This window comes from Emydura macquarii, unplaced genomic scaffold (genome assembly GCF_026122565.2).
Source record: "Emydura macquarii macquarii isolate MOO-44397 ecotype Brisbane River unplaced genomic scaffold, CSIRO-AGI_Emac_v2 contig_1253, whole genome shotgun sequence".
NCBI lineage: Eukaryota > Metazoa > Chordata > Testudines > Chelidae > Emydura > Emydura macquarii.
In genome coordinates, this window is record NW_027131390.1 from 87344809 (window position 1) to 87370116 (window position 25308).

The 25308-nt window shown below is 40.0% G+C and overlaps 1 protein-coding gene across 1 annotated transcript; it reads left to right on the plus strand.

The window, feature by feature from the left end:
* Nucleotides 1–5887: 5887 nt before the first annotated feature.
* MMADHC (metabolism of cobalamin associated D) lies at nt 5888–24288 on the plus strand. The gene is made up of 8 exons (XM_067549482.1): nt 5888–5985; nt 6852–6893; nt 11629–11773; nt 12036–12253; nt 15544–15649; nt 17692–17822; nt 20817–20903; nt 23966–24288. The coding sequence occupies exons 2-8, from the start codon at nt 6885–6887 to the stop codon at nt 24158–24160; spliced, it is 891 nt and encodes a 296-aa protein (XP_067405583.1). The 5' UTR covers nt 5888–5985; nt 6852–6884; the 3' UTR covers nt 24161–24288.
* The last annotated feature ends 1020 nt before the right edge of the window (nt 24289–25308 follow it).

Below are 25308 nucleotides of genomic sequence, written 5' to 3' on the forward strand. Positions count from 1 at the left end.
TTTTCTGAGTTTTAGATTTTGAGCTAGGCACCAAAGCCTATAGATTTGTTTTATACTTATAATGCATCAGCAAAGCAATCATCTAGGAAGAGCTGTTTTATAACTGAAACAAATTGAAGGCCATGTCAAGTGTTCGTTCACTAAGGGATATGAACATCTAATTTTTATTTTTAAGACAGAAGTTTAAATTCACCTGTACTTAAGTAACATCACTGCCTTGAACAGACAGCAATAAAGCAACAAAAATAATAGAAAAGTTTCTTAGTCCTGTTACTTCTAATATGCTTTATGTATAGTTCCTCTCTGCACTGTAGAGGGAAGCAGCAATACAGCTCTTACACACTTAGACCTGGTCTACACCAAAAAGTTACATCGGCATAGCTATGTCAGTTAGGTGTGTGAAAAAAACACATTCCTGATAGACATAGCTATGCCAACATAACCCCCAGCAGGGATACGATTATGTTGATAGAAGAGGACTTCTGTCAACAGAGCTAGCATTGTTTGGGGTGGTGGTGTTCATGCTGCATCTACATTACAGCTCTATGGTGACATAGTCTGCGTAGTGGAGACATACCCTCAAGCTTTAAAGCACAGAGGTTTTGTGGCATTAAGCCCCTTTCCCTTGGTATTATTATTTCAGTGTTTAAATTGTGTTATTAATTTGCACGGTGCTTTCAGATATACAAAGGATATCCCTGCCCCAAAGATCTTGTGATCTAAATTAGATAAAGTACTGACAAAGGCTGGGGGAAAGAATTTACGTAAAAGTAAAGCATTGAGTCTTTATCTTTGGCACATTGTTGCTAGTTCCAACGTTTCCTCATCCCCGACCCCAGCCATCAAATTCTAGCTTTATATTTGTATTGTAAAGCAAGCGCTAAACTATAGGATTATGACGGGAGGCAGAAGAGGTAGGGTGAATGGTTACCTGTGTTATATGGCCCAAAGAGAGAAGGCTTTAGGAGGAACTTGAACACAGACAATGAGGCTGCATGGCACACTGAAAGAAAGAGGCTATTTCAGACTTGGGAACAGAATGAAAAAGAGTTCAGAATTATGAGTTTGGTGGAGAGAGTTTTGTGGTGAAAGCAGTTGAAAGAATGTAGCATACAAGAAAGGCTTTAGGAGGAGGCAAGAGCCCAGATGTTGGCAGAGATGGCACTATGCAGAGGCTTGAGGATGGAGTGTTGGAACTTGACTTGGAAAGAGAAAAGAAGCCAGTGGGGGGACTTGATATGTGGGCTGCAAGCAAGGGCAACCTAAAGGATTAGGTGCATAACTTCAAGTCAGAGAGGAGATATTTATCACAGTCTAAGATAACAAGGGAATGGACCAGAGATTCAAAAGTGGGTACAGAGATGAAGGGACAAGGTTTGGGAAATAAAAGGAAAAGCAACAGGTTTGAAAGAAAAAAAGGGAGGAGTCTAAATTATTCTAAATTTATGAAGTTGGTTGACCAAGGGCTCATCTACATAGCGGAGTAATGGAGGTGTGATTTCTAAAGTGCACTAACATGTTGAGCATTAACATGTAGACCCTGCTGGTGTGCTCTAAAGTTTCTTTAGCATGCTTTAACAAAGTGTTGTTTGGAACAGAGAATAGTGCGATTATCGTTGAATAGGGAAAAAGAAGTGATCCTGCCTGAATCTCTTGGATCCTAATCCTCTGCTGTAGTCAAGCTATGCTCAGTGCAGGATTGCAGGGAGAAGAGAAAGACAGAGAGAAGTAGCTGTAAATCACATTTGCATTTCCCTCTTTCTTGGGCCAGCTGGGCCCTTTGTGCAAGTTTGAGTACCCACACTCACTACATCAGTGGGTTGTGAAGAGAGTGATATAGAGCCATTACACACTCTCTACACCATCTAGGGATTCCTCTTATGATGGCAGAATTTCCTGGTGGCCAGATGATCTGCAGGACTTCTAGCTCCCTTGAAGTACTAGAGCAGCATAATGGGACGAGAACACAATGGAGATCCATGTTCAGACATTGAGTGTTAATGTATGTGCATGTACACAGTAGCCTCAGTAGTCCACACTGACTGAGAAACAAACTGTGATGAAAGTTATGAATTAGCAAGTAAATGAATAAACACAATTTGAAAACTGAGCCAAGGGAGTTACATCATTTAGACCAGTGAGGTTTTTTATGGAAAAACTCAGGCCTCCCAGGCAGACCTGACACCAGTTCCCCAAAAAGAAGGATTGTGAGAGTTTGGTTAACACAACAAACAAGACAAAAGGCTTCTTATTATTGTTTTGTAGAACGTGTGCTTTGGGGAAGCAACACATCTCTTCCAGGAGGCATTTTCAAAGGCAAAAATGGCTCCCAATTCCCATTGACTTGCAATGGAGCGTAGGTATCTAACTGCCCTTTGTGCCTTTGAATATCTCTCCCTTTGTTTTGTTCAGTAATAATACACACTTGTATTAATTTTTTCTTCATTCTATTCCCTAATCTTAAAATAGTCACAGCTTTAGTTTTCTTCTGCACTGAACACAGACTTCTTGTTAACAGCTACTGATATCTGGTGAACATAAGCAGGACTGCACCATTCTACATTTACGTCTGTACTCTTGTATGCAAATCCTTAGCCTAGCCACAAGTTACCACAAATAACATGATGGGCATCTTAGATATGCCAGTGCCATTAAAAATAATTACCATAATACAACTGTCCTTTTGAGCAGACAACAGGAAGTGCATTTAACTAGTTTCCAGTCTCTACCAGCAGGTCAATATCATCTTACAGAGAAAATTCTGTTTGTAGTGTTTTTCTAAGCAGGTCGGTTCCAGGATTTAAAGAGATAAGATGGATAAGGTATCTTTTATTGCACCAACTTCTGTTGGTGAGAGACAAACTTTTGAGCTACACAGAGCTCTTCCTCAGGTCTGGGAAAAGTACTCATGGGTGTCACAGCCAAATACTACTTCCGAGGGAATTCTGCACCAAAAATTAAAAATTCAGCACCAAAAAAAAAAAGAATTCTGCGCATAATTCTGCACTGGTGAGTGGAGCTTGGTGGGATGAAGGTCTGGATGAAGCTGGTTGGGGCTTAGTGGATGAGGCTCCAGCCGTTGGGGGCTCATTGGGGTGGTCCAGGTGCAGAGGGAGGTGGGGTTTCTCAGGGTACGGGTTCAATGAGCCAACTTAATGGGGGAGCCACATCTGCTGCTGTGCCCCTCCCCACTGCCTCTTCCCCCCACCCAACCAAGCTTCCCCCATTTCCTCCACCCTCCTTAACCTGCCCCACTTTGGGCACTCACCGTTGTACAGAAAACAGGATGGTGACCATGCAGGGTGCCCAGCATACACACAAGGGGAGAACTATCAGCACTAGGACCTAGAAGGCAGCATCTAGCTGTAGTAGCTCACCCAGGCAGCTCTGCACACTCAGAAATGGGGAGGGCAGTGGCACGTGCCTCGGCATGCCACCTCCACACCTTGCCTCTGGTTGGGAGGGCAACGACCACCTCCCAACTACGACCATGGGCATCCCCAGTCTCCCCCCCCCACCCAAGTGATTTATCTCTCTGCTGGCTGCTCCAGGCCACAATGCGCCTACGCTGCTGGGGAGGGGCACGACTACTCTTGTTTCCCTTTGCTTCCCCATCATTTTCTGCAGGAAAGCAAAGAAATCTACACTGGACATGAAACTGGCATGCGTTCAGTGGTGCAGAATTCCCCAGGAGTAAAATACAAGGTCAAACAGATAGTTTAGCATAAGTAGTGACCACATATTCTATGAGACCATTCAAGGTGAAGTGGCCCATTAGGACGAAAAGGGGAGGGGTTAGTGGGTTACAGGTTGTTGTAATAAGACATAAATCCAGTGTCTTTATTAAGAACATGATTTTTAGTGTCTAACAAAGTTATGAATTTAAGATTCCAGGCTCATTTTTTGAAAGTGTTGTGCAAGTTTCCTTTGACAATGATGACTGATAGGTCAGATACAGAGTGATCTCTTTGTGAAAAGTATTCACCCACATGTGATATGCTGTTTTTGTCTTTTATCATTTTCCTGTGTGAGTTCATTCAAGAGTGTAGTGATTGTCTGGTTTCATCCACATCGTTGTTATGGGGTCATTTAGTGTAGAGAAAAGTCTGGTCATTCAGAACAAGTGTATTTGTGGGGGTGGAGGACTGCACTGTGAACATCTTGATACCCAGATATATACACTATGAGAGAAGATAAAATATAGCCAAGGGTGCCTCTGCATACAGGTACAGACTCTGTCAAACTGTGGATACGCATCTCAGTGAACAGCTGAAGGGGTGAGAAAAGGGTGCAGGAGAATTTGTATTGCCTTCTCTTTCTCTCTCTCTCTCCCCATTGTCTATTCAGATATCACTTTTTGCTATTCTCTTTCTCTCTTAGGCCCTGATCCAGCAAAGCACTTAGCCATTTCAGTAGTCATTGGAACTACTCAAATGCTTAATTTTAATATTAAATGCTGTGCTGGATTAGGGCCATAGTGCATATCACTAATGCAAGCAGATGAGATTCCACAATCTCCTTGTTCTACTAGGACTTGGAAAACAGCAGGCATTTTGTCTCCATTCCATTGATGTTAGTATATTCAAATACTCACTGCTTTCTTCTTACTATTTTTTATTTAAGTGCTGACATATTTGGCACTGTGCAAGAACAATATCGTATCTGCCCCAAAGAGTTTATGAGACAGACAAAATGCATTGGGAGATCAGTTAGAAATTACCTTAGAAAATGTTATTTTGATTGGTTGGTTTGCTTGATTAGTTGGAGAGTATTTTCCTTTTGTCCGCATTGGAATCTTTGGATGAAATCCTTGCCCCACTGATGTCAATGAGTGTTTTGCTACGGACTTCAATGGGTCAAGGATTTCACTCCTGGCTTTGTTATGGAAGCAGCTGTTTTATTAAGTTTTTTTACGAATTGTGTGTATGCATTTAACTAAGTAACTAATAACTAATTTTTCCTCTCCCATTCTTAAAGAAATCTATTTTTATATTGTTTTAAATCAGACAAGCTACCGGAGTCCAAGTGAACTTGTCTGTAGTGTTGTTGGAGCCGTGCTGGTTTGGTCCCAGGATGTTAGGGACAAGGTGGGTGAGGCTGATATCTTTTATGGGACCGTGGAAGAGACCATGCAGCCCAAGCGGGTCTCTCTCGCCGACGGAAGTTGGTCCAACAAGAGATACGACCTGGTGGCCTAACTTGTCTCTCTCCGTGAATCCTGGCCCCAGTGAGGGCAGTTCAAGGACGCAGCGCTGTCCCCCGACGTCTGGCCGCTCCGCCTCGATCTGTGCCAGGGGCTCCTCAGCTGCGGGCGGCGGGCAGGGGCCGGGCTCGTGTCTCCCACCTCGCCCTGTGGGTGGGGCGGCCGCCGGACCCCGGCTGGACGAGGGCGGCCTTGTTTGGATGGGCCGACAACCCGCGGGGGCCGCCGTCCCGGGGCAGGGCTGTGAAGGTTGGAAACCGCCTGCAGCCCGGGCTTGAGTCGCTCTGTTCGGGCCCGTCCCTTCGCCTCTCCCGGGCCCAGCGCCAGCTCCCCCAGCGCAACCGGGGCCCTGCAGCGTCCGTCTCCCCAGGGCAGAACGCCAGGCACTGGCAGCCCCAAAGGGCCGGTGGGTGGCGCGCGCGCGCACCCTGCTCGCCTCGAGTCCCACCCGGGCTCGACCACCTCTAGCCCCAGCGAGTCGGTCCCTGGGCTGCCGCCGCCGCCGCCTCATCGATGGACTCGACGATCGCCCCAACCTCCTCGATGCAGCTTGGGTCCATTTGCTCCGCCTGTCTGCTGGGCGGAGATAGAATCTCGGCGGCTCTCGCGAGCCCGTCGCCCTACGCAGGGATGTGCCGCGCACCGACTCGCGTTCGCGCGCGTGGCCCGATCAGCGGCGGCGGCATGAGTGAACTCGGCGCTCTCCTCATCGATGCGCTCTCCCAATCGATTCGTTGTCTTCCGCAGCCGCGCCATTTTGCAGGAAGAGCGGCGAGACTGAGGTAGGAGCCTGGCTGTGGCGGGGGCGCCCGGTCCCAACCCCCGCCCGAGCCCGCTGCGGATCCCGAGGGTAACGCCGCCGCCGCCTCATCCCGCCCTTCCCGCGCAGCTGCCAGCCGCGGGGGCAGGCAGCGCCGCCGGGGTGTTGCAGTGGCGGGGCCGTCCTGGGCTCCTGTTCCTCCGTGGCCGCGGGTCGGGTTGCCCCAAGCCCCGGGAGGGGCGGTTGCACCGCGGAAGGCCCTTCGCCGGGTAGCTGGTTTCTCCTGGGCCGAGTGTGAGCTGGACCGGCAGGGGCTGGTTTGCCGGAACAAGCCGCGTCCCCTCTGCACTGCGGGGTGCGGATGTGGGAAGAGCCGTGAAGAAGCCTTGGAAGCGGGGGCGAAGCCTTTGGCCCGTATCGTTGCGCTGAGAGTCAGGGGCTGCAGTAAATCGCCTCCCGAGTCCCCGGCGCAGGGGGTTGCCCGTCCTCTCCGCTGGGCTTTAAACTCCCGGCACTTATCTGCAGCTTCTCTCGGGTGATGGCGAGCAGCCTCCGCGTGGGCCAAGGGGCTGCGGTGTAGTCAGGGACCTGCCACTTCCACGGACGGCTGCTGTCCGTCATGGATGGGGGCTGACGCCTGGCTTTAGCCTGGCCCGTTTCATCTTGGTTTGATGGCCTCTGGCTCCCTGCAAGCCCTCTGTGTGGGTCTCAGTTGGCAGGATTTGGCGGTACGGTTTTGTGGCCGTAACAGAGCTGCAGTGCAGTCAGGCTCCTGGGCAACAGGGAAGCAGTTTGCATGTCCTAGATAGGTTTGTATACCATCCTTATAACCGTAGTATCTGACATTATATAATCAATCACTGGTGTATGCTGTTTCTTCTGTTTCAGGAAGAATTTTATTTAAATAAAGGACCCTCAGAAATGGCCAATGTGAGTAATGTAGTCCTTGTCCTCTGTTACCAATAGCTTATTACCTTAGCTGTATCTTTAAGCTAGACAGCATTAAGCAGGAAACCCAGTTTTCATTTGTATTGTGGCTTCAGTTGGTTATCATGAAAGACTCCTAATGCCCCTCATATTTGACAAGATTAGACCTGAAAAGCGCTATCTAAGCTCAAAAGCTTGTCTTTCTCACCTGCAGAAGTTGGTTCAGTAAAAGATATTATCTCACCCACCTTGTGTCTAAGATAAGACAAAACATGCAAACAAAAACAACAAAAATCAGAGCACTTTTGTTAATATTTTATATGACACCAGATTCTTTTTTTCATGGCATCAGTGAAATTCTGTGCAACTTCTGCATAAGGTGAGGTTGTTCATAAAAGATTCTATTGTACACAACTTTTTTTATGTAAAAAAAATGTTGGATTGTTGACTGATGGAATAAATTGATTGGCTGAATATTTCAGGGTGATTTATAAATTCATATATTTGTTCCCAATCCTGCAAACACTTATGCACATGTTTAATTTTGTGCATGTGAATTTCATGGGACTACTTGTATGTATACAGGTGTTTGAAGGATAGAGGCTATTGTTTGCAAAGTTATAATACACTGAATGTACCCCACTGTGTGATATAGGGTAACCTTTACACAGGATTTCTGGTGATAATGTAAACTGTAAGTGTAAAGATCAAGTGGTTATACTGTGTATACAATGAACTAAAAATATAAGTCTGCTCTGTGTCTTGAATATATTTTAATACTTATTATAGAGTTTAAAAAAGACAAGTTTTAAAATTGTCCAGCAATCTAAATCATTTACCTTGTATAAATCTTTCACATAATACAACAAATTTTGATATTTCAGAGGACACTTTGGCAGCAGAAATTGACATTTTTAAAATTGAGTTCTGATTGTGCTGATATTAACTGTAGAAATTATTTGATAGAATAATGTGTGAAAAGTGTGAAATAGAAAGCTGTCAAAACAGTTATATTTAAGGTTGATTTCAGGTAATAGTGTGTTGACTATATAGAGAGCACTTTGGGATCTAAGGATAAAAAATGCTGTATAACACTGATCCTGTACATATGAACATGGATAGTCTCATTTATATCAGTGGAATTATTTGTGTGTTGTGTTTTTAGAAATGGGTCTTAAGTGTTAAGTTTTATTATTTTGATATTCCTGAACAGTGCCCCATTTGCAGTCTCTGAATAACCATCCTCATTTCCATGTTAAATGACCGCTACTATAAACAAGTGCTTCACTCAGTTTTTTTTTAAAGTATGCCCGTTAGCTTTAATTGCAGTTTACAGACAGCTTTGTTTTTATGTAACACCAACACACAACTATAGTGGTTGTGGTAAGACTTTATTTAAAAAAAAAAAAAAAAAAAAAAAGCAGCGTTAAAGTAAAACATTGAGGTGAAATCAGTAGATCTCACTACACTCTGATGTGTCTTTTGAACTTAATGGAATTTGGGCTCAAACAACTTAAGGTCTCTATTCCTGCAAATGCTGGTGCCTATCAAGTGCTTAAACATACATGTATAAGTGTTACTCCTGAGGGAATTATGTGCCAAAAAATAAAAATTCTGCACACAATATTTTAAAATTCTGCAAATTTTATTTGTCAGTAAATAAATGTGGGGAGGTCCCAGCATGGCAATGGGGAGGATAGGCCATTGGCTGCATGGAGGTGGGAGATCACCCTGCAGCCTTGCCCTCAGGACAGGGACTCAGCGGTGGTGTTGCACCCAACCCTAACACAGCGCAAGGGCCGGGCCTGTCCCTGAAACACCCTGGGGCCCTGTCCTTCTGCACCACGTGCATCAGATGTAGGCAGGCAGGTTCAGTCCAGGGAGGATCCAAGTGTAGAGGGTTCAGGTGTGGGGCAAGAGGGTTCAGTGTAGGACAGTCTGGGTGCAGGTGGGCTCAGTGGGGGGTTCCAGGTGCAGGGGCAATGGGACTCTGCACAGGGGTTCAACAGGGGGTTCTGGGTGTGGGGGGCTCAGCAGGAGGGTCTGGGTGCTGGGGTGTGGGGCTTGATGGGATGTGGGTTGGGGTGCAGCTGGTTGGGGCTAAGCAGGGTGATCCAGTATGGTGGGGGTCCAGGTGCAGGGGGATCATCGGAGTGATCCAGGTGCAGGAGGGTGGGGCTCATCAGGTTGGGATTCGATGGGCCTGCTTAACGGGTAAGCCCCAACTGCTGCTGCTGCTGTGGGGATGCCACACACCCTCTTCCCCACACCCACTCCCTCTTCCCCTGCTTCCCCATCCCCCTTTTCTTTCCATCCCATCCCCCTTCTCCACTGTCCCTGCCCCCTCCCCCTTCCTTCACTCCCACATCCTCCACCCCCTGGCCTATCCCACTGCCTCTTCACCCCACTTGTCCTGTCCCAACCTGTGCACTCGTTGTACAGAAAACAGTACTAGGCCCTATGCACTTGGATCCAGGAACTGGGGTCCAGTTGCAGAGTCAGCGAAGCCCAGCAGCACCCTCCTTCAGCTGGGTAACTGCACTTGAAGAAATGAGGGGTGGGGGTGGGCCAGTGGCGCATGCCCATCCATGCCACGCCTGTGGGCATCCACAGCTCCACCCCCCACTCCCTGTACAGCTTCCCTTTGCTTCCACCCTGTCATTTTCTGTGGGGAAGCAAAGAAATCTGCAGGGGGACATGAATTCTGCACGCACGCAGTGGCACAGAATTCCCCCAGGAGTCAAGTGTCTGCAGGATTATGGTGTTTGCCTTTAGAAAGACAAGGTGGGTGAGGTAATTTTTTTTTTTTATTAATAAAACAAATTCTGTTGGTAAGCGAGACAAACTTTTGAGCTTCTGACCTGAAGAAGAGCTCTGTGTAAGTTCAAAAGGTTCTCTCTCTCACCGTGTCTCTCTAATATTCTGGGATCCAAACAGCTACAACAACACTCCATACAAAAAGTATTTGTTTTTAGTCAGATGTTGTCTGTTTAATATGTATTTATTTTCGATAACTAACTAAAAAGGATGGCTATGTATAGGATACACTAGCCTTTATTATGTAAAGGCTTTGTGTTCAGTTAGACAGGCTTAAGTCTCAATCCTGCAGATGTCTGACTTGGTACATGAGCAGTTCCGTTAATGGCAGTAGGTCTACTCACATGCTTAAAGTTAGGTGTGTGCATACATATGTATAGCACTGGAGCCTTACAATTTAATCCTACACTGAAAATCTTTTCAAAATATTTTCCCCCTGCTCTAGAAAAGTAGCACAAAATCCCCAAGTACTGTTTCACAAGATGGACCTGAATTCTGCAACAAGACTGGATTTTTAGGGCACTGCAGTTTAGCCGGTTGGAAATCTTGTGGTAGTTGGCAGTACTTTAAAAATGGAGGGTTTTATTTAATTAAATATAATGGTATTACTATTTTGGTGTTAAAATTCAATTTATTTTACTGTCCCTACATATTTGAATTGGATATTGATTTTTTTTCTGAGTGCATAATTTTATTGTTGAAGTTAAGAAGCTAGACATTGTCAGAGGAGAAGCTTGAAGTTATAGCAGTTAGATACTGAGTAATTGGAATTTTTGAAACTTAGGGAGCAGTTTACATTTGTGGGCTTAAGCACATAATTGGATCTTTTTGCTAAACTGATGAACAGTAAAATAGTGAACAATGTTGACATTTAAATTTATCATCATTAGGATTCAGAGTTAACCACACTGAGATTGAGTTGGTCACACTTCTGAGTGCTATTGCTTCAGGCTGTTTGCAGACTCAGGAAGACAACATTTCATCCATTTACGTTTGGTTTGTTTTTTAAGGTTTTCTTTGTTATAACAGAATTAGGTGTTTTGTTTTTGTATTTTTGTAACTGAACACTTAAACTTGGAAACACAGTTCTGTGGCATAAAATGGATTCTGTAGCAAATTCTGTGTTTGAAGAATACACAAAAGCTGTGTGACCTTCTGATAAACCCATATTGCTGGCTTTTTGCAGCTGAAAATGTTTTGTGTCTGCAAAGCAAAATAATGTTGTTAGTACTAATTTTAGGCTTTCCAGGTTTGACTCTCCCTCAAGTTGTAATATTGCAGGTAGATGGTATGGGGATCGAATTGCTACTTCTGCCCATTCTGATAATTTGGCTTTTAAAGGAATTTGTGTGCGCACTCTGTGTGCGCTTTGGCATTCTTTTGACTGAAAAGTGCTGTATAAACATAAATTGGTATTATTATTTTGAGCATCCTGTAACACCTTTGCACAAGGGGGTGGACTAAAAACAGTGCTAGCTTGTAGGGCAAAGCACTGAGATTAGATATCAGTATTTACCTACCTAAAATATTTTGATGGATCCTAATCTTTCTTCATTGTTTTGTTTTTTCCAAATGTAACAACAGCAGTGGAAACGATATCTAGTGTATCATGACCTTATACATCGTGTTGTCACAGTGATGCCCCTCACTCTTAACTGCTTTCGAACTTTAGCTCAAATGTGGAAGTATTTCAGTGTGCATTTTTGTTTGCATTGTGCAGTTTCCTTTCATCAAAATTGAATAGGAAAGTTACTATACTAATAACTGTAAAATATTCCTACAGTTAAAAAATTCAATTAATGACACTTAATTGTTATAAGTTTTCTTTCATTTCGTTTTGTATTCCAGAAGTTAAATATAAACTAATTGGTCACGTTTACTTGCAACATATGACACTCAGTTCTGCTTTTGTCCTCTTTAGGTGCTCTGTCACAGAGCAAGACTGGTGACCTATCTGCCAGGATTTTACTCCTTGGTCAGAAGGGTTATAAATTCCAAGGCTTTTTCCACAGCAGGATCTTCTGGCTCAGATGAGCCTCATGTTGCTGCTACACCTCCTGATATATGTAAGGAAAAATACAAGAATTTTGTTACATTGACACACTACCAGAATTCAACATCTTAAAAACTATCTGTCTCAGATAAATAAAGATAAAATAATTTAACTTTTTTTTGTAGATTGAGACATTTAGTTTTTTCGCTTAATCTTTGTGATTACTTTCTTTTTTTCTGTTTTACATGATTGCACTCAAATGTTTCGTTTCGGAGTTAAAAATAACCATGTTTTTTCCAATATGAAGAATAATGTAAGCACTCAATTTTTGACAGGTCCAAGAACTGTGTGGCCAGATGAACTGATGGGACCATTTGGTCCTCAGGACCAGAGATTCCAGCTCCCTGGTAATATAGGTTTTGATTGTCACCTAAATGGTACAGTTTCTCAGAAGAAAATACAAGTTCATAAAAGCTTGCCTGATATATTAGTGGAGCCCTTATCAAGTGAGAGACATGAATTTGTGATGGCACAATACATAAACAAGTTTCAGGTAAGCACAGTAATTTTATATATTTTATGAAGCTGAAAATCGTAGTAATATTTTGATTTTCTTATATGCCAAAGAGTAATCTCCCAAAAATAGAGTATTGGTAGTGCTATAAAAATGATGAAAGATGGAAATGAACAGAGAATGGAGGGAGGGATCATACAGAACATTGTTTCCCAGGAAAATCATCAACTCTTTCTTTAAAACCTCTGACCCAATGAATAATGTGAAACGTATAGTGAAATTGCATTTTAAATAGCTGCTTGTTTGTATGAGCTATATGAAAACAAAATTATGTCAGTTTAACTTTAAAATGAATTGTTGACTTAGTCTTATTGATCTGTTTTTGCAGTGTTAATTGTTAACTTTTTTAATTATTTCCTTTGGGGTGGGTGGGTCAAATTGATTAGGACAAAGTCTTGTTATTTGTGTATTCATGTATAGTCATGAATGCCAAAATGAGAAGTGTACTAACTAAATTTGATTGTAGTTGAAGTTAAACTGCCTTTTGAAAATAGCAAAACTCAAAATGATTTCAAGATCCCTTATTAACAGTAGGCAGTTTGATAATTATATTTGCTGGCCTTGCATATTGAGAAATTTCTAGCTCCTGTATAATGTCATCTGCTAGTCCAGTGATACTTGGACCTCACTGGTTTTGGAGCCAAATTAGCAATCAGCATTACCCAAAAGAGCCACAGTAGTGTGAATTCCTTTTTTCACTTACTATATGTATTCTCACAGCAAAATGACTAACCAAGTATTATTATTTTTATCCACTACAATTGGTTAATAACATAGTAAAAGCATCCTGTTTGGTTAATAATCAAATCACAGCGTTTTAATATGTGCTACAAAGAGCGGCAGGAGACACATTAAAGAGCCACTTGCTGCTCCCAAGCCTCATTCTGAGTATCACTGAGCTAATATATTCGCTTTCCATTGCACATATACATTTTGTGACATCCTCAAACATAGGAAATTAGTTCACAAACTACAATAAACTGTTTTTCATGAAAAAATGCTGGACAATATTTCTTGTGTACCTATAACTTGAGTTAGAACAGTCCATTTGCCCATATTAAGGTTTTTGGCTCAGCGCCTGCAACTTCTGTGGAATCAAAGCTTTTAACTAAAAAAAAAAAAAAAAAAATGTGAACCAAGTGTAACTGATGCAGGTGCAGACTGGCTACAAGAAAAGCTGTAGACTGAAAGTTCCAGCGCCTCTGCTGCTGCTTATAGCTTTGCCAAGCTGTTATAGAGAGCAGACTGATAAGAGCATTGTCAGTTTCCACTGCTGCTATTCAGGAGGCTGTAGACAAGAATCAGGTCAATTTCATGCTGCTGCTGTTTGGGAAAGTTCTGAGTATTGGTAAAGGCAAACTGAAGCTGTTCTCTTGGGAACAGGAAGGAGGCCAGGGGTAGAGTAGAGTAGCAGAGACCCCCCTCTTCCCTGCCCCCCCCACACACACATATACCACCACCCCATAGCAGCTAGAAAGCAGCAGGAGGTTAGAATAGCAGAGATAACCAGCTCCCCCATCAAAGCAGCCAGGAGAGGAGTTGAAGTACTGAGGCCCACCTACCTTCCATCAGCCAGGGTGCACTGGGCTGGATTTCAAATTCATCTGACTCCTATATGCCCGAGGTTGATACAAAAGATGGAGCCTCTGAATAGGGCAAATAGACGGTACCTTGGTAAGAATACCAGCGCCCTTCTTTCCCCATCATCTGTGGAGGGGAAGAGAGGAAATTGGTCTTTGGCAACTAGATTTAGTCCTCTGGCTATTGGATGTCTTGTAAATTGGTAAGTGTAAGGGCTAATTGGATGTGGGGCATATGAGAGAGAGGGAGAGAGAGCAATGAGAGAAAGTGTCAGCAAACAAGATATGACCGTGTTATCTGAGTACAAAAACATGTGCACCCAAACTGCAGTTAGTGACTTCTTGTGAATTATTTGGTATGACCAGAAGATCCACTAGGTTATTTTCCAAACCAACTGAGAGGAATACAGTAGAAACCTGCTTGATGATTTAACATTTTATAGCAAAATGCTAACCTTTTGACATTTTGACTCTTTTTAAGAGGAATAGCTTTATAGACTTACCACATGCCTTTGCATTCCCTGCAGCTCAAGATGCACTACCAACATACTGTACATACAGTCCTTAGAGAGAAACTGTATTTACTAGTTCATCATTATTAGGCTGTCAAAGGGGACTTGCTGCATTAGCTCACTGAAATCCCATATTTTTAATAGTAAAATAATTTTCACATTATTTTTGGATTAAAGAGACAAAAAATTCATGTTGAGGTGTAGAACAGATGTGAAAAGCCTGATGTGACACTTCACTGTCCCATAGCAGATGGCTCTTTTCACAATCCTCTTAAAAACTGCAATTTACTCCTCTAACTTGCAGCACTTCCACATGTAACACAGTTCCAGAACCCATACTGTAGCAACTAGAGCCCTAGATTAGTAGCTTTAGTTATTAAAGAGCTTGCATGGCAGTAATAGTGAATAATTTTAGCTGTGAGGCTGCAACAGTTGAGTACTTAAACTTGCTTGCAAAATATCAGGCTTAGGAGCATTTCATAATGTTATCTACATTTTTGTTTTGACTCCTGTAGTGGTATATCTACATTTATTTTTTAATTGCAGTACACATTAAAGATTTACAAAGCCATTTTCATGCATTCACTAGCAATTTGTTTTAGGCATTTGTTTGAATGCTGTGGGTGTAATCTAAGTATGATTAAATATAAAGTAGTGTATTTAGACCCATCTAAAATATGAAAATGGGGGCAGGTAAATGTGGTGGTAAAAGTTCAAAACTTATTTGTTATGCATTTAGTTCATATTTTTTTAATGAGACACAGACCTAATATTGCAACTTCACCTATACAAGTAATTACATTGACTTCAGTGGTTATAGGATTAGATTTTAGGAAAAGGCTGATCTTCCTAAATCACAAGCTTGGGAATCAGGCGACCTAGTTCTAATAGACTTACTCTGATATTGTTCAGATAGTTGAACATCTCTGTCCCTCAGTTTCTCCATCTGTAAAATAGGGTGGTGATACTTACCTGCATTTATAGTGGTGTTGTGAGGATTAAGGACTTGTTGCAAACTTTCTGCGCAACCTTTACTCAATAGGACTACTTCTGTGAATAAATGCTTGCAGAATTTGGGGTTTACACAACTCCAATTGGAAATACTATTTTCATCGTTAATCATGTCACACATTACATGAACCTAAGTTACCTATTTATATTTCCTTGATTTCCTCAGGGCACTGATGTCCCTCCTAAACAGCAAATAAATAATGCTGAAACATACTTTGAAAATGCTAAGATAGAATGTGCAATACAAACTTGTCCAGAACTGTTACGAAAAGGTATATATTTCACATTTTTTTATTAAAGCTTTTATGAAGTAAAAATATGTGGATAGAATTTCTGACTATCAGACCAAGGTTGCAGAGTATGTGAATTATTGTTCCTATAGCTTCACATTTTTAAAAATTACAATAAAAATAATACAAATTACTGGATGATCACTAAAAAGTTTTCATTTTACATAATGAAATCCTTAACTCAATATGGAAATCATATTTGTACTATTAACAGCAATATTTGTAAAGTAATTTAAGAATTAATGAATTAGTAGTAAAATTAAAAGGTTAGCTTGTCTTTTTTTAAGGCATGGTACAGTCATAGCCTGGCCATAACTACGTCTATAGTTGTGTTGTGTGCACCCATGTAGGCTTGTGATCCAATGGATTGTATAGGCATTCTTGCCATGTCCCAACCACTCCTCTGCCCTTTGTTTCTAAGGGTTGAATTGCCATGGTGCTACTGAATCGCATTATCTGGCTTCTTGCCTTTCTAGTCCTCTTTGTGCAGTAGACACTGTTTTGGATGGACTTGGGGTATTCCATGACCGCAAGACTCTTGGGTTTACGTTAACAAAGGGACTTAGGTGCCTATGTGTTGGTAGTAAAAGTTTCCTAGGTGCCTGTTCCTGCCTCTGGGCATGTGCGCTGCTATCTTACTATGGACAGCTGAAGCGCAGCTGCAATCCACAAACTGGGGGAGATAGGCAGAGGAGTGCCTGTCTTGCCTGTGGGGCTCAATCCAGAAAGCATGTTCAGAGACTGCCTATCTCCACATACATGGTGGGGGGGACACCTCCCTCAACTTTTAGCTCTGGTTAGGGTATTCTCCTGGAATGTGGGAGACCCTAGTTCTCTGCCTGATGAGAAGGGATTTGAAGAAGGATTTGCCACTCAGATGATTGCCCTAACCACTGAGCTATGGGATATTCTTATGTGGATCTCCCTCAATCTCTCCTTTTGAAACAGTTCCACTGTGTATAAAGAGAGGCACTGGAGCTGGGGCACTGGATCCTTGGTTTCCTACCTCCCAGGTGAGTGCCCTATCCATCAGGTTATAGATTCATTCTCATTGTTTCTGGCTCAGTGACTCCTGCTCCTTTATGCATTAGGCTCCAGGAGAAGGTTCCCAGCTGTGAATCCCAACTAGAGAGAAATACCTTCATGTAGTCAAGACTATGAGAAAGAAATGGTCTAAAAAGCGGTCCAAAGGTCTCAGAAATTGGGGCGGGGGGCAGGTTATTGGTGTCATGATGCTGGGTATGGGGAGCAGGGCATGGTCCAAGAGGAAAAGCACCTGGAGTGAAGCAAAAAAATCCCAGGCCTCAACTGAGTAAAAAACCCACTGATTTTGAAAAAGGTAAGCCCAAAGTTCACTTAAAGTAAGTTATTTTGCCAGTGCCTAACTGTGAGAGGGGCAGGGCTCAGTATACACCTCTTTCTTCAGCATTTTCCCTTAACTATTTTAGGCAGTTCTTCGGTCAGCTTGCTATCTTTTGTTAATCCCATTTTTAAGTGCTTGTCTCTCCCCATCATTACATAGGGAGTCTGGGCACCTAATCCAGGCTTTATGATCCCAGTGATTTCTCTGCAGGTCTAAAATTTAGATGTTGTGACGTTCAATGTCACCACACCTGAGTCTATTTGTGAATCTAGCCCTTGGCCTGGCGTAAACATACACAACTAATGCAGAGATAGTTAATTATGAAATGTGACTTGTCAAAAGAAATTAACATCTGTAGTTTAATTTTAATTACTTCATGTTGTACTGAAGTATCTTTCAAAAGAATAAAATCTCATTAGCATAACACCTGGGTACTTAACTCAGCTACTAAATTTTTGCTGAGCAGTGAGATACTTACTTGCATGCAAATTCTAAAATGTAGAGATTGGTGAATTTTTATTACTATAATAATTTAAATGAAATGTAGCACATTGAATGAAAAGCTCCTGACATTTGCAGGCACTCTGTCTGAAATAGAAAAAGCATAAAATATACAAAACCAATCCATTACACTCTGAATATGCTGATTTCATTTCTCTAGACTTTGAATCAATGTTTCCAGAAGTGACTGCCAATAATCTAACAGTACTGACCATAACCCAGAAAACTAAAAATGATATGACTGTATGGAGTGAAGAGGTGGAAGACGAAAGAGAGTTGTTGTTAGAAAATGTAAGTATTACTTGTATATGGTGTCAGCATATTCTTATTGGCAGTTATATCTATTATAGATGGGCCCCTTTTTGTTTGTTTTTTCTTGTTTTTAGTTCTGGAACTGACTTACAATTTTATTTTCTTAGACCAATCCCTTTGCCTAGCTAAATCTAATATTTTCTATTGGTAAAATGGGGATAATGAACTTCACCAGTTTTGCAAAACTGTGATATCTTTAGATGAACACGCTAAATATTAATCTTAATTGGTGGAGAGATGAGTTACAGGAGTAACCTTGTTATATGAAAATGCTTTAACGCATTGCTTTATATTACCTAAGATATTTGGTATTCTAGTTGGTCAAGATTCTACAAGGAACAACAGGTATCTTTACTTATCACTAACTCAAGAGCAATGCATTTCATATACTTCTGTTTTTGTTGCTTTGCATGATTTAATTTGCATCCTTTCATGGTATTTGCTAATTTGGCCTGTTTTATAACCCTACAAGGGAGTGATTTCTTATTTTCTTTCTTTACATTCTAATTATCTATTCAGTTAATACTTTTAACTTGAATGTAATTGACATTTACAAGTTAATATTCCACATTAGTTTAGTACAAGTGAATCTAGTTGAATTGCCACTAGAGGTCTCTTTCTAGAAAAAGCAGGTTTTTGGATATTTTTAATTGTCTGTTCCAGCAGATGTCAGTGTTTACTGCTGTCAAGTCTTCTTCACTGCATTATCTTAAAAATATCTCTTTTAAAGTGTTTGATATGTTTTTGTAAACCTCTTTACCTGATAGGTTCCCTTCTTATATGATGATTTTGTCTCCCCATCCATCTAATAATGGATGGGAGTTAGCATTGGTAGAAATTAAGATGAGAACAGTTCTATCCACTGTTTATGAAATTATAATTTATAAATTTATAAATATCACTAGAAGCAGTATAAGGGTTACCACAGGAAAAAGAACATGCAGTCTAAAGCATCAGCATTAAGACTGCGTACAAAGTAAAATTCCCTTCATTTTAGAATGTTCTTGTCTTTGAATTATTTATGGTCTGTTGGTCTTTAGCTTTGTAATCTGGTCTAATTATATGTTAATTGTCTTCTTTCTTCCTTGTGCACCTCCTTGTCAATTCTAATATAGTCATTGTGGGGGTGTAGATGTAACCTCCTGGCCTAAAGGTTACTAACAGCAAATTTACAATAAAATGACCTATTTGTTTGCTTTGTAGATGGTTAGAAAAGACTTTACATTAGTTCTTCTGATGTGAGAGGCTAAAGTAGTAATGGGGACTATTTACAGACACATCTGGGTGCTTTACAGTAGTGAGGCTCAAGTTTAAATTAACACATCACTTTGTGACTACTATGAGATTAAAAGATCTGGTATATCAAAAATTTATGCATTAAATACTGTCTTTAGATTGCTTTCTTGTATTTCTGTGACTTAGTTTAAAGTTGAAATGTATAGATAATTAGTCTTCTGATCCACTGAACCTTAAAGTAGAGAAATGGGAGAAAAGCTCAACATTAAGAATGAGCTCTCGATATTCTGGACCACTGGAAAGGATAGTGACTGTGACTGACCCAGATTCTGAATTACTTTTTTGAAACCTAGGACTATGTCTAGAGTATAAACATTAGGAAAATAATTCAACTTTTACACTTACAAGAGCATCTTAATTCTTTTTTTAACCTAATAAAAAATAAGGAAATAAATACACAATCTAAATTTGAAGTAATATTAAGGAGTCTACTCTTTCATTGGTCAGTAATATACCTGTGGATTATACATGTATATTAGGCTAGATTATTGAAGTTGTTTACCTAAATCAGCAAAAGGAAAAACAATTGATCGTAATGCAGACCATTCTGAATAGGTATTGTATAGTCCTCATGATATCATATCATCTTTTGTTGCAGTATCAAGACAAAACAATATAGTTTTACCAGCTAGGTTAACGTGTGTGTGTGTGTGTGTGTGTGTGTGTGTGTCACAACTTCAATGCTGCTTAATTTTACGGTTTGCTTCTTTTAAATAAAATCGATTTTAGAAACAAATTAATAAAAGATGGAACCAGATACATTAAGCAAATCTTTGCCATATCACGTCACCCAGCTGTACCAGAAATTGTTCCTAAAATGTAAACACTTCCTTTTTGTGTGTTTTTGTGAGACATTACCATGACATGTTCTCATCCCTTTGTGGCTTGCTTATTTCTGAAAACAATAGTTTTATGGCTATAAAACTTCAAAAGTTATTAACTAGCCTCCTCCCATTTATTTGGAAAACAAATGGGTACAACTTTATTTCCATGGCCAGAAATATTCAGAGGAGTTGAATTCCCCCACTAATCTTGCCCATTGATTAACTGAAGCATGGCAGTTGGTTTCAGCAATCAAAGTATCAAATATTATTAAATCATTTTTTTTTAAATACACTTTTAACTAAAGTTTGGTGTCCTGACTAATGTTTAAAAGGATTCATGGTTAGATTTTTGTAATTCAGAGCAGCCACACATTACTGTCCTGTTCTCCATTATATCATCTAACAAAACATATTTAATATTCCCAAAAAATGTTGTATATTTAATGGCATGTTGTAGCAAACTAGGAAATTCAGTTTTGATCTATAAATGACTCATGAAGTAAAGAAATAACTGAAGCAATGGTTGACTTTTACAGAGGTGTAACAGGTACGATTCTGCAAACTGCATGAGCAATCAAAGCAATTAGATGATCCTTGTACAAACTGTTAATCCTTTACTGAGTGGCACAAAGAATTTCTTTTAAATCTCATGTGATTGTAGTAGCCTAATATATGCTACTAATTTTAATCCTTTTAGTACTGTTGGCCTTTTACTTTAAAAGAATGTTAAACTTTACATTTATTGGTGTGGAATAGTGAGAGGCTATGCACTAGTCTTAACTTAAAAATGCATTCAAGTTTTACATTTGAAGGAACACTCCTCTTTAATGTAATTATTTCTCCCTTTTTTTAGTTCGTTAATGGTGCCAAGGAAATTTGCTATGCATTATTGTCTGAAGGCTATTGGGCTGACTTTATTGATCCATCCTCAGGATTGGCAGTAAGTTATTCTGATGAAAAGAATGGGTGGGGAATAGAGACTGATTTAATAGACTGATAATGGCATGTAGGTTCTTTTACATGTCAGTTACCAAAAACTGTTACCATATGATAGCTCCCTTGGTGTCTTAAAGTGATATGATGGCCAACTTTTTTCAAAAAGTTAAGACAAATGGAATACCAAACTGAATTGAAATTGACTGCATTTCATCTCTTCATTCTTATTTACAGCATACTTTTAAAAAAAATTTAAAAGTACATGTCTGAGACCAGAATTTCACAGCTACTTACAAACTGGATAAAAACAACAAAATAATCTCCTAGCACTAACAAGTTATGTCCCCATTATGTGGAATGTACACTAATATTGTCTCTATTAAATGGTTATTTGGTGTTCATTATCAGGTTAAACTTGTTACCTGGAATATGTCATTAAAATTGGCATCCCTATTAAATGCAATCTAGTTAAGTGGAGTTTATTGAACTCTTCTTTCATTGAAACATAAGTAACCTCTTCAAGCACATAATATAGAAGTCCAGCTCTTTTTCTATGCCAGGAATGAGCAACTTCAAGGTTGTAGAGGGCCACAAAATCCACTAAAATCCTTTGCCTGGCCATATAGGTTTTTTTTTTTTTTTTAAGATTGAGCCAAGTCAGAGTGGTGTGGTCTTTTAGCAAAGCTGCTGCCTCATACCACTCCTCTTCCCTATCAACATAGGCACAAATTCTGCCCCACACCACCTAGTTCCAGTTATTGCCTTCCCATTGGCTGATTGACTCTCAGTTTCCAAACAGTCAGATTCTGACCAGCCACCCCTTCTCTGTCAATAGGTGGGAGCAGGACACACCTCTGCCAATGGGGAGGAAGTAATCAACCAGCACATGGGCTCTCTATATGGCAGATCCTGTGTCCATAGGGAGTAGAGCAGAGGTAGAGACTGAGAGTAGCAGGACCCTGTGTGGCAGATTGCAACACCACTCAAATTTGACCCAACCATCTCTCTCTTATGCCAGAACGGAAAGGGCTCCAGCACCCAGTTCTTTTTGTTGTCTCCTTCTTGGCAGACATGCACCCTGACCTGCCCATAGGTTGGGCCAGTTTCCCATTCTTGGTCTATGCCATTCCAGACTACAAAGAGAATTTTAACCAAAGCCTGATGCAGGTATGCATTCTTGTATGAGAAAAGCAATATTACAAACTCCACAATACTAGAACATTGTAGCTGTAGAGCCAAGCACTTTTAGTATAAAAGGATGGTTTAAAAAAAAAAAAAAAAAAGTCAGTGAACGCTGTGATGGGGAGGGAAAATAGTAGATTTAGCTGGGCTTTCTTTAAAGCTGGACAAGGGACTACCACCACAAATGATGCTGAATGCCCTAGCTCCATCCACCTTTTTAATGTAGTTTAAGGCAAAATAAATAGCTCATCTCTGTTTGGTTCAAACTTACAAGTTTTTCCGTTTCGTGCACTTATTGAGAAATGTGATGGCTTGCTCCTATTCTGTACTAAAAGTTTGGTAGAGGTGAGGACTCTGCTTATGGGCCGTATTCTGCACCTCTTAATCATGATGGGTAGCACTTACTTATGCAGCTACTTACAGTGAAGATTTCAAAATCTGCTCCTGTGCTGGGGGTCTTCATAATGCAAATACCTCAGTTTAAAATCTGACCACATGAAAGTGCTCTTTGCATATATGCAGTTGAAGTGAAAAGAGCTGGGCTTATTAAATCCTAGTTTAATAAATGTCTGTATACATGATTCCAGTTTTTTCCTCATTTTGGCCTTCAGTGCTATTTAGTATATGAAATATATACATTATATATCTAGTACATTATCGCTATTGAAATAAGGCATGGGTACAGGACTGGAGATGAGAACTCCTACACTGTAATCCCAGTTCCAACACCCACTGCATGACTTTGCACAAGTAATTCAATCTCTGTACTCCAGTGTCCTCATATGTCAAATGTGAATAGCCACCTAGAAGAAATGTTGTATGGAATAATTAATATATGTAAAGCACCTTGAAGATCCAAAGCACTCTGAAGTAATTAAAAACAACACAACTTTTACTATTAATAACATGTTTTCTGAAATTAAAAAGATTTTTGTATACCAAAGAAAACATACTAGTAAAATGTATGCATTGTAACAATTGCCATTCACTTTTATTTCCAGAATGAAAAGAAAAATATAAAGGAACTATTCAAGTATGTTCTGTCACTTTAAGGATGATAGTGTCCTTTAGAATTGTTGTTAAGATGGATCAGCTATTCCATTTAAAATCCCCCTTTTTTCTTTTTCCAGGATTTTACAGTTTTGACATTTTAAAACTCCAGATATTTGCTGTTCTATGTTTCAGTAGCTGTATTTACTTCTAACAAACTGAAAAAAATAGTCTTTAGTGTTTATTAATATGCTAAACTTCTGAAGTCTTATCAGGATTTAAGAATTAAATTCCTGTTCCTGCAAGCTGTTCTGTGAGAGTGGATGGTTGTGCCCATGCATAGATCTTTTTATTTCAGAAAGTAAAACAAATTAGACAGTTAAATCTAAAAGATGCACTTTAACTACTCTTCAGAAGTAACTTTGATACAATGGCCTCCTTTTAAAAGTTCTACTGTTTTGATTTTTTTAATTTTACCATTTTAGGGATATTTATCTTAACAAATGCGTCAAGAAATGATAAAATATTTCAGAACGGAACATATTTTTAAGGGCAGCCACTATACTTACGCCAAAACAAAGCTTACACAGTGTTTATATGTTTTAAACAACCTATGCCAAAATCCTTTGAGGATAGAGATAAATTATGGGGTTTCTCTTTGAAAAATCAAAACAATATAAACCACCTTGTGTACATTATTATCACTGTAAAATCACGTTAATGAAATTGCTTCCAAAATATGTAACTAGTATGTCTAGGTTTTCATTTTGTTTAAAATTGGGTAGATCTGTAATATTTTAAATCTTAACTACCTCTGTTTTGTAAGATTGTCAGTATGTTGACCTGATTAATCCAAAATATTTTTAAAATATGAAAATTCTCTCTCTTCCCCAGTTTTTTGGACCATACACGAACAACACACTGTTTGAAACAGATGAACGCTACCGCCACTTAGGATTCTGTGTTGATGATCTTGGCTGCTGCAAAGTTATTCGTCATAATCTCTGGGGTACTCATGTGGTTGTAGGAAGTATTTTCACAAGTGCTGAACCTGACAGCCCTATCATGAAGAAATTAATTGGAAAATAACTTTCAGACTCTCATAAGTTAATATTTGACCTGTGTATTTTTATTTGATAACTTGTCTATAAACGCTGTCAGGAAATGCCAAGTTTTAAAGTATGTTCACTTATAGATAATAAAATAACTGTTATTTATTTTAGTCTCTGTGGAATACATACTCACCACATGATTTACATTATTAATTGACAACATTTTAGATTATAGTTATGCCGATATGCCATGTGATTTTTTAAGATGCAAGTTCCCCTTAGCCTGAATGGATTGAAAGTATAACACCAAACATAATTCAGCAACATATCCTCTAAAAATATTATACCCTAGGTAATAGATTAACTTTTTAATGATGTGTATATCCTTGAGCAGATCTATACTCAATAGGGTCAAGATTTCACACAGAGAAGTCAATTGGAGTTTTGCCATTAACTTCAGTGGGGCCAGGATTTTGCCTTGCATAACTACAAAGGATTTTATAAATTGTGGCTATGAATGTTGTATTTGGGTTACAGTTTCACTGACAGGTGACAGGAGATGGAACAATATTAAGTTTAATTTTCAACTGTCTTTAACTACAAAGTGTAATTCTTCTTGAAACTACGATGTCAATTAATTGAATGACTCTCTAGCACATTCAGAGGACCTCAATAACAAGCCATAATTTATGCTGGAAGTAGTCATGTTTTAATATTTTGTTTCCATGCTGGTTTGGATTTCATTTTCATTTGGATTTCATGCTGGTTTGGATTTTCAGTGGTAGTACAGCGTGTGTAGGTATATATGCACAGTCCTAAGGGCACAGCCCCTCCACAGTCTAAAGCAAGTTATTTTTGCAGCTTATGTTAGGTGTTTACATCTACTGTGGATAACATTATCAAAAAGAGAACAGTTGTGAGATCAACTCTTGGATTTTCTAACCACTTTTTCCATTCTAATTACCTGGAGCCTATAGAACATGTCCCTACGTTATTCTGAAATCTGTGAACAAAGTGAAATTATGACTCACCATAGGAATAAATTGCACAGTTTTCATGAACTAACCAATCCTATTCAGGCAGCACACAAACTATAAAGGTTAATGAAGGAGTTGCAGAAAGAACATCAGAGAAAAATTCTAGAGGTGTCTAAAATTCCCAAACTTCTGTCTGCTGCCAACTACG

What these genes read in the sequence shown, in the direction of transcription:
- MMADHC (XM_067549482.1), top strand. An exon ending in AATACATAAACAAGTTTCAG is followed by an intron (nt 12,254 to 15,543) that starts GTAAGCACAGTA and finishes TGATTTCCTCAG; the next exon opens with GGCACTGATGTCCCTCCTAA. An exon ending in ATCCATCCTCAGGATTGGCA is followed by an intron (nt 20,904 to 23,965) that starts GTAAGTTATTCT and finishes TCTCTTCCCCAG; the next exon opens with TTTTTTGGACCATACACGAA.